Here is a 10311-nt window from a genome sequence, read left to right on the forward strand (position 1 = left end):
GGCCGACTTCTCAGTTGGCTACAGGTTCTGCGCTAGGGACGGGCTGCACCTCAATGGGGAGGGTGCAGCTGTGCTGGGGGAGAAAATGGCTAGAAGGCTGGAGGAGTTTTTAAACTAGGGACGGGGGAGGGTATTCCTTTTATAGGAGGGGAAGATAGTGCAGATAGAGACCTGGGCACAAATAATGAAATTGGAGGTGGGGGTGGCAAGGGGGGTGGGGTTAGAACAGTTAATAATTTAAGAAAGAATAGAGGTACAGAGAGATACCTAAAGTGCATGTTTAATAATGCCAGAAGCCTCGCCAGCAAAATGGAGGAATTGGAGTTAATGTTGTTGGAACATAATTATGACATGGTGGGGATATCTGAGACATGTCTGGACGAGAGCCTTGACTGGGCGGTTAATTTACAGGGCTATAGTCTGTTCAGAAATGACCGTACAAATAAACAAGGGGGAGGTGTGTGTTTATATGTAAAATCATCCTTAAAACCCATCCTTCGTGATAATATATATGAATCTAATGAAAATGTAGAGTCCCTGTGGGTAGAGATAAGGGGAGGGGGGAAAATAATAAATTACTAATAGGGGTTTGTTATAAGTCTCCAAAAATAATGGAAGCAACAGAGAATATCCTCATAAAGCAAATAGATGAAGCAGTGACTCAAGGAGAAGTCATTATTATGGGGGACTTCAACTACCCTGAAAAACATTGGGGAACCGAAACCTGTAGTTCCAGCAAAGGTAATAGGTTTTTGACAACTATGAGAGACAATTACCTTTCACAACTGGTTCAGGGCCCAACAAGAGGGGGGCACTGCTAGACCTAATATTAACTAACAGGCCAGACCGCATATCAAGTGTAAGGGTTAGGGGTCACTTGGGTAATAGTAATCACAAATTAATAAGTATTCATGTATCCTTTAATAAGATGTGTAGTAGAGGGGTTACAAGGACTCTAAACTTCAGGAAAGCAAATTTCCAACGGATGAGAGATGATCTCGGTGCAATTAACTGGGATGATATCCTGAGACATAAAAATACACAAAGAAAATGGGAGACGTTTATTAGCATCCTGAATAGGACCTGTGCACAATATATACCGTATGGGAATAAACATGCGAGAAATAGGAGGAAACCACTATGGCTAAATAGAGCTGTAAGGGGTGCAATAAGAGATAAAAATAAAGCATTTAGAGAATTAAAGCAAGTAGGTAGTGATGAGGCATTAAATAAATTCTGTAAAAAGCAAATCAAGTCAGCAAAGATTGAGACAGAGAGACTCATTGCCAGAGAAAGTAAAAATAATCCCAAAATATTCTTTAACTACATAAATAGTAATAAACTAAAAAATGATAGCGTTAGTCCCCTTAAAAATAGTCTGGGTGAAATGGTGGATGAGGATGAGGAAAAAGCCAATATGCTAAATGACTTTTTTCAACAGTATTTACACAAGAAAATCCCATGACGGATAACATGATCAGGGATAAAAATGTCCATTAAATGTCACCTGCTTAACCCAGCAGGAAGTACGGCGGCATCTAAAAATCACTAAAATTGACAAATCCCCGGGCCCGGTTGGGATACACCCCCGAGTACTGCAGGAATTAAGCACAGTCATAGATAGACCATTATTTTTAATCTTTAAAGATTCCATAATAACAGGGTCTGTACCACAGGACTGGCGTATAGCAAATGTGGTGCCAATATTCAAAAAGGGGACAAAAACTGAACTTGGAAATTATAGGCCAGTAAGTTTAACCTCAACTGGGGGTAAAATCCTGGAGGGTTTTCTAAGAGATACTCTACTGGAGTATCTGGAGAAGAATAACCTCATGACCCAATATCAACATGGGTTTACAAGGGACCGGTCCTGTCAGACTAATCTGATAAGCTTTTATGAAGAGGTAAGTTCCGGAATGGACCAAGGGAATGCAGTGGATGTGGTGTACATGGACTTTTCAAAAGCTTTTGATACGGTGCCACACAAAAGGTTGATACATAAAATGAGAACAATGGGGATAGGGGAAAATATGTGTAGGTGGGTTAAGAGCTGGCTCAGGGATAGGAAACAAAGGGTGGTTATTAATGGAGCACACTCGGACTGGGTCACGGTTAGCTGTGGGGTACCACAGGGGTCAGTTTTGGGCCCGCTTCTTTTTAACATATTTATTAATGACCTTGTAGGGGGCATAGAGAGTAGAATTTCAATATTTGCAGATGACACGAAATAATATCCCACATCATCCCGTCAGAGCCACCAGACTATTGCCACTAATATCCTGCATCCTCCCTTCAGAGCCACTGGACAACTACCCATAATATCCCTTTAAGAGAGGCCTGGGGTCAGTACCAAAGCGCAGAGTGGGTTTGCCCTCATTTCCATACTGGTGATCCCTTTAGAGGGGGCCTGGAGTCAGAACCAGAGAGCAGAGTGGATTTGCCCTCACTTCAATACCGGGGATCCCTTTAAGAGGGGCCTGGGGTCAGAAGCAGAGCGCAGAGTGGATTTGTCCTCACTTCCATACCTTGGATCCCTTTCAGAGGGGCCTGAGGTCAGAACCAGGGTGCTGAGTGTAATTGCCCTAACTTCCATACCAATGATCCCTTTAAGAGAGCCTGGGGTCAGTACCTGAGCGCTGAGTGGAACGGACGGTCCTAGCTTCCATACCGGGGATCCCTTTAAGAGAGGTCTTAGGTCAGAACCAGAGCGCTGAAGTGGATTTGCCCTGACGTCCATACCGGAGATGCCTTTAAGAGGGGTCTGGGGTCAGAACCAGAGCGCAGGGTGGATTTGCCCTCACTTCCATACCGGGGATACCTTTAAGAGAGGTCTGTGGTCAGAACCAGAGCGCTGAGTGGAATGGTCCTAGCTTCCATAACAGGGATCCCTTTAAGAGAGTCCTGGTGTCAGAACCAGAGCGCTGAATGGATTTGCCCTGACTTCCATACCGGGGATCCCTTTAAGAGGGGCCTGGGGTCAGAACTAGACCACTGAGGGATTTGTCCTCACTTCCATACCGTAGATCCCTTTAAGAGGGAAGATGTGCCTATGGGACTAGGGGATGGAGGATGTGTGATGGGTATATGGGCATGGGAGGGGGTGACTCATTTCTATCATGTTCTCTCTGCTCCTTTCTGGGGGGCAGACAATGGCTGGGAGCTTATGTTCCCAGGGATGCTAGATTTCTCTCACCCAGTCAGTGTCTGCTCAGGTGTTGTGGAGTGGGAAAACTGTTGCTCATAGCAACCAATCACAGCTCAGCTTCTTTTAAACAGCTCTGGGCAAATGAAAGATGCTTAGTGATTGGGTGTGGAGAGTGCGTGGCTGATACATACATACAAACATACATTCATTTTTATGTATATAGATAATAATATTTCTGTATTACTAAACCAAATGGGCTAGCATATGCTCTCTACCGAATCGGGGTTTGCAACCATCCAAAATTAATGGATAGTCAGTAAAATAGGGTACTTTTTGGCTTGACAAAGGACCATGCAGGTCTGAAACATGTTGCCTGAAAGCTCGGCGGATATTTCTTTTCTGCCTCTTTAATTTTTATGCTGTTACGTTCAACCCTATTTTGTGCCTTTTATACAACTGTATCATTAAGGCAATTCTTTTAAAAGATGTGAGTGGTGGCTACCATTTGCACTGTTACTTGGATTCTTTTATCCATTTAAATAAAAAAGAACCCATACATGTTTTTTTATCTATGATCTTGTAATGACTTGGATAATAATAATGGCAGGTCAGTTTTTGCAATTAGTGAACATCCTAAAAAATCAAAAAACATTGTGGAATTGCACTTTTTTTGCAATTTCACCACACTTTGAAATTTTTTCCCAGTTTTCCAGTACACTATATGGTAAAACCATTTAAAAGTACAACTTATCCCACAAATTAACAAGTCCTCAAAAGGCCATATTGAAGGGAAAATAAAAAAGTTATGGCTATGGGAAGAAGGGGAGCAAAAAATTGAAGCTAATAAATGGTAAAACCCAAGGTGGTGAAGGGGTTAGTGCTATTCCACCAACTTTTCCGATACTGTCTCAATTTTATGATCACGCAAAAAGTCCTTAATAATATTAAACCACTAATCAAATGGGGTATATCGCTTCAAAACACAATATTAATCACAAAAGTTAGCACCTATTTAAAGAGGCAACACACCAGGGATACTTAATAAAAGAGTTTTTTATTGATAATCATTAAAAAACAAGTAAAAGAAAATGGTAATGAATATGCAAAAAATCAGAGACATAATACCATAGAGTACCAACAATGCAAAAAGAGCTGTTACAAACAGTAGACCCACAAGCTGAAAATGGTAAAATACCGCAAAAAGACAATAGCACAAAGGAGGTATAGTACACAAAGGAACAATGGAGCAACACTATAAATGTAGGGTTATGTAAACAAATGTCTGTACTATTGAATAAAGTGCTCAAGTGCTCATTATGTAAACCTAAAAATAAACATGGCATCTAAGCCTAGCACAAATAGTGTGCTTATATGAGGGATAAAAAAGGCCCATATAAAAGTGCATAGCAGTGTCAATATTCATGTGACATTGTTATAAAAAGGCCAAAATAATTACCTATGAATTGCACGTGGAAATCCTGGCGTCCCTGCTGGCCCGACGTGCGTTTCGCAATCCTTCTTCGGGACATTTCCTGAAGAAGGATTGCGAAACGTGTGTCTAAGCCTAACACAAATAGTGTGCTTATATGAGGGACAAAAAAGGCCCATATAAAAGTGCATAGCAGTGTTAATATTCATGTGACATTGTTATAAAAAGGCCAAAAAAATTACCTATGAATTGCATGTGGAAGTCCTGGCGTCCCTGCTGCCCCGACGTGTGTTTCGCAATCCTTCTTCGGCATGCGTCCTTAAGAAGGATTGCGAAACATGTGTCTGGGCAGCAGGGACGCCAGGATTTCCACATGCAATTCATAGGTAATGTTTTTGGCCTTTTTATAACAATGTCACATAACCCTACATTTATAGTGTTGGCTCCATTGTTCCTATGTATACTATACCTCCTTTTTACTATTGTCTTTTTGCAGTATTTTACCATTTTCAGCTCATGGGCCTGCTGTTTGTAATAGCTCTTTTGCATTGTTGGTACTCTATGGTATTATGTCTCTGTTTTTTTGTATATTCAGTACCATTTTCTTTTACTTGTTTTTAATGATTATCAATAAAATACTCTTTTATTTTATTAAGTATCCCTGGTGTGTTGCCTCTTTAAATAGGGGTTAACTTTTGTGATTAATATTGTCTCAATTTTATATCAGGGCAAGAGCAAATATGGCACCGAAACAAAATTGGCATGGTCTGGATGCACTACTTACCTTTAATGTTTATTTTATTTGCTATCTTTATTATTTGCCCACCAAAATATGTAACTGTGCACTGAATTGTAGACCCGTTTTCTGCTTCTGAGGGTTTGTAGACCACTTTGGATATAACGCTCCACTTCCCATCTCCAAGGTCAGACATTTCGGTAACATAAGGACCGATTAGGTTCCAGGTAATGGTAGGTGGGCTGGTGGCACAAGTGTAATTTGCTGTACATGAGATAGCTGTGTTTTCACCCACAACCATTTCATTGGGCACAGATAATATCGGCTCCGGTGGTTGAGCTGTGGGCAGATTTAAAGAATGCTAAATTTATTCTTTTAAAATTGTGATGTTCTATGTGAAAACTTTTTAATATACTATTATTACACTACATCTGCAGTTATTATTATTATTATTATTAACCTTCATTTTTAAACAAGACTTTGTATCTACCTGATGACATGGCACTAACAGGAAAGAAGTAAATAAAAAAGAAGGAAGGGTGGAATCTAGAGAAGACAGTAGAGGAAAAAAATGAAAGTCACAGAAAAAAGTATAAGAAAAAATAAAGGAAGTGGGAGAAAAGTAACAAAAAAGGAAGAGGAAAGAAAACAGAATAAGGGTATGTTCGAACAGATATTTTTTCAAGAGTTTATTGAGCATTAACTGTTTAAAACCACAAGCAATTAAAAAATCATGAGCTTTGAAAGGAGAATTCGAGAGTTTCTGCTCCAAAAACTCCACAAATAAATCAGCATGAACACACCCTAAAGAAAAATACAATAGAGACAGAGAATGGGAAAAGAAAGGAATGGAAAAAGAAGGGAAAGTAACAATGATGAGATAATAAATTCTAAAGTAATCAAATACATTTAGAATTTTCCAAACTTTGGATATTCAAGCAAACCCAAATTTTAAGAAATTCAATTAGTTTCAATTCAGCAAAATGGTGCATTTTTACAATCCAAGAAGGTGTTTAAAATCAATATGAAGCATAATCAGCTATCACCTTCATCTTTCTCTGCTATCACAGCTACTTTTTGATCATCTGCTGGCTTCCTACCTTCGCCTTGGTTTCAACCAATCCTTGCCTTGGTGCCCGTCTCCTCTTCACTTTTTATTATTCTTTTGGTGCTACCAAGACCTTGGCACAGGTTCTAATGCCGTGACATGTGCTTCCCCATGTGACCAAGTGGAGTCATGCACATTCTGACACCATAAAATCAGAATCTGTAATAAGATCTAGCTAGCACTGTAGTAAAGAGAGGACCAATGCAAGAGCATGGGTCTAAGAAGCCAGTGGAAGACCTACAGGCAGTTGTAGTGGCAGGAAGAGGTGAGCCACTAAGTAAGTTTGGTTTTATTTATCATTTTTTAGCTTCTACCTTGCCAAACCATTTGATATGCTTTGGTGTTTAGAAACCTCAAAGCTAAAGGACTTGTGCACATGGCCATATTTTCAATTAGGGTGCACTTCAAGAAAACATAGGATTCTACTCAGACCAATATTATTCTATGGGGCTGTTCACATGTCATATTCTTTCCTCGGACTGAGGCAATCTGAGGAAAATATTGCTGAGTATCTGAGTTTAATTAGAATATTCGGCTCGCACTTGTCCATTCAAGTCAATGAGTCCAAGGAAGCCATCGGACTGCTCTTGGATGAAATCTGAGTGTGGTTTGATTTTCACGGACTGACAGAATGGAGAAGATGGAGATTTTTTCCTTTCCTTCGCCTAATCCAAGAGAATGTCATCACACTTTGATCACTCTTTGGTCAGAATTTGATCAGAGTCTCATTTGCATAAATCATCGACCCTATTCTCTTAGGTGAGAGAATATAAGCTGCTGTGCATCTGGCCTGATAAGGGGCAATTAAAGTGAATTGATGCAAAATGAATTTCTTGTCTAAATTTGAGAAAATCTGCTGAATTGAAATTTGGGCAGATTCTCTCATCTCTATAAAATAATAGAGATGAAAGGAGGAAGGACAGAAGGACGAAAGAGTGAAGGAAGTAAAAAGGTATCAAAAAAGAGCAATAGATCTTGATAGTTTGATAGCATGATGAAGAATGGTTAATGACAGAGGGAGGAAAGAAGGTTGGAAAAAATAACAGAAGGAAGGTGCAAGGAGTAAGAAGGTCTTGTTCACCTGTGATTTCTAGTTGAACATATGGGGTGATACTCTGAGTACTCTGAAAAACAAGTACTTTGTCTTGAGGAAAATAAGAGCGTTCATCTTGACTGTTCACATTGTGAATTCGAAGAGTACAATTCAATGTTGTGCTTCCCACGAGCGCAGCACGGTTTTTGTACTTTGAGGATATTTGTGACACATCCGTACTATATATGATCCTCTCTCCACGTCGGGCTCCTTGCACATACCATATAACCTTATTCGCTTGGCCTTCTGAGGGTGACGTTCTCTTGTAGCAGGGAATCTCCACACAAGAGCCAAGTAATCCCTGAATGTTTCTTGTGAAGATAAACTTATTTTCTTCACCCATACACACTGTTTGATAGAATCACAGAATTAATGTATTAGTGTGCCTATAATATACTACAGGCAGGCTATTACCCTATGTGCATTAATTCCCCTGATTCCATTTTAGCACAGCACTGAAATAGACATAGACAGATAAGTAAAAAAAAACTGATTTTGTTCACTTCTCCTTTCCCCAAAAATACAAAGAAAAGCAATCAAAAACTTGTCTGTATCTCAAAATTATGTTCCTAAGAGCTTCACGTTATCCCGCTAAAAAGAAGACCTCGATTAATGTTGTGAAAAGAAAAAATACAATTTATTTGGATTTTCAATAGAGCAGCACAATTAGAAAATCCTTCTGAAAATAGGGTACAAACTATGTAATTTAGTTTTATGTTAAATGACCTTGGCCTCCTGATTAAAGTCGTTTATGGAGACCAAAAAGCACAAAAATTGCAGAATTAATCTGTCATCCCAAAGAATCAAATAAGATTTTTGTACTAGAATATGGCACCTTAACAAATAATCTAAATAATGAGCACTGTAATAAAAGAATATGTTATGGAATTGGAAATGTAGAGATCGGAAAAAAATACCCATAATTAAGAAGCAAGCTACGAGAGATACTTAAAGGGGTTGACTGGGGAATTTATATAATATAGCAAGGACTGTCACATGCACAATGCTAATAGTCATGGGATAACTTTTAGGATTACACATATCATCACATGCGCACTGCAAATACGACTTTAAAACTTCTTTTTCTTCCACTTCTCCAAGTAAACAACATTACAAAAGAGGGTGACTTGTGATTTTAAATTTTCATATTGTATACAGAGTATTATTCACATAATAATTACATGGAAAATGTGGAGAAAGCGGAAGCAATTTGTATGTTATAGATCATAGGATTCCTTCCACATGTTAGAATCAGTGTTAAATTCCGTAAATGTCACAATCTGTTTCATTTGTTAATGTCTCTATTACAAGGAGAAAAAGAGAAAATGTTTACCTTGTAAAATCATGGAAACTAGAAATGCACATTTTTCTCTCATGGTAGAAGATTTTTGAGAAACGTTGAGGCTCCACAGCTTTAATTATCTAAAGACTCTGTATAATACCTAAAATTAAAAAAAACACCAACAATATACCATGGAACATATAACATGTTCCAAGTCTCAGACATTGTTACAAGTGATTAAAACATCAACAGAGCAAAGAGCAAAGATGTAGAAGAAAGAAAGCGATAGAGAAAAAGAAAAGAAAGAATGAAATAGATAAAGATAAAGGAAAAGAGAAAAAATATATGTAGGCTGCTGCAATATTAACATTAAAATAATGAATAAATATATATTTAGATAAAATAGGGAGACATGATATTCAGGGGATTTATGACAGATAGATAAAATATAGATAATAGATTTATATCAGTTCTTCATTCTACTGAAATTCAATTTACTTTGGATATAATATTCAATCACATATAAGTAAATTAGATGCAGATACAAATACTTTTATAGAATACACTTACCCCTTTCTGCCGGGTTTAAGTCTGTCGATCCTTTGAGCCTTATGAAACACATCTGCTTTTTTCTTTTGCTCAAGATTCACTTCCCTTATGTGCTAATATGGCACTGTGGATTGGCCCTTACACAGCACAATAGGCAGAAAAAATAGACTGTCACAAAGCAAAAGTAGGAATTAAAGTAGCTAAAATAAATACAGTATAACGAGTATTGATAAGCAAGAGTGCTCGGCACTGCTCTATACTCGAACAAGCATTGGGGTGCTCAGATATGCTTGTTACTAGATCGAGTATGGAGGGGGCTTGAGCACCATGCTCGAGTCCCTGCCCCGAAAGTTTTGTGACTTTTAGACAGTCAATAAATATGCTGGGATTGCCTGCCATATGCGGTAATACTGTTGCGATGTTGGCTACTGGCTTTACTGTGACTGGCAGGCCACTTTGCCTCATTGGATCTTATATAGGACTCGATGACGCGATGCTCGGCACACTCTCCTCTGGTATGAGTTCAGGGAGAGTAGTTTTAGGAGGGAGAGCTTAGATTAAAGTAGGCATATAAGCAGTGTTTAATAGTAGTGTTACTGACATCATCACAGCTCTCGCTCCGTAGGTCGCTCCAAGTCAGACTACCCTCTGTGTGACCCAGCAAGAGCCGTGATGTCAGTAATGTTACTGATACTTTCACCGCTCTCGTCAGGTCTTGCAGATAGCAGCCTGACTGGGAGTGACCTATGAAGTGTCTTTCTCTGAACAAGGCTCCAGAGGTTTTACTACAGAATCAGTGGTTGTTGTGGGAACACCATGGATTACAAAGGAACTGCAGGGCTTTTTATACACCAAATAAGTTGATGACCAAGGGACGGTGTCTTAATTTATTTCTTTAATTCTCTCTTTTTATTCCTTTGAGGTTCCTTTTTGTAGACTACATCAGATTCCCGGGACTACGGCAGACCT

General features: G+C 39.0%; 1 protein-coding gene across 1 annotated transcript in view; it reads right to left on the minus strand.

Moving 5' to 3' along the window:
- LOC141084891 (B-cell receptor CD22-like) overlaps positions 1-9426 on the minus strand; it is a 67918-nt gene extending 58492 nt beyond the window's left edge. Inside the window, exons 1-4 of the mRNA XM_073569845.1 lie at positions 9364-9426; positions 8845-8953; positions 7500-7859; positions 5359-5649 (exon numbers count right to left, since the gene is read on the minus strand). Of these exons, the coding sequence (XP_073425946.1) occupies positions 5359-5649; positions 7500-7859; positions 8845-8887 (694 nt within the window). The 5' untranslated portion in view covers positions 8888-8953; positions 9364-9426. The remainder of the gene's footprint in view (positions 1-5358; positions 5650-7499; positions 7860-8844; positions 8954-9363) is intronic.
- Between the last annotated feature and the right edge of the window lie 885 nt (positions 9427-10311).

This window comes from Dendrobates tinctorius, unplaced genomic scaffold, assembly GCF_039654945.1.
Source record: "Dendrobates tinctorius isolate UK_male_01 unplaced genomic scaffold, ASM3965494v1 ptg000028l, whole genome shotgun sequence".
Classification (NCBI taxonomy): Eukaryota; Metazoa; Chordata; class Amphibia; order Anura; family Dendrobatidae; genus Dendrobates; species Dendrobates tinctorius.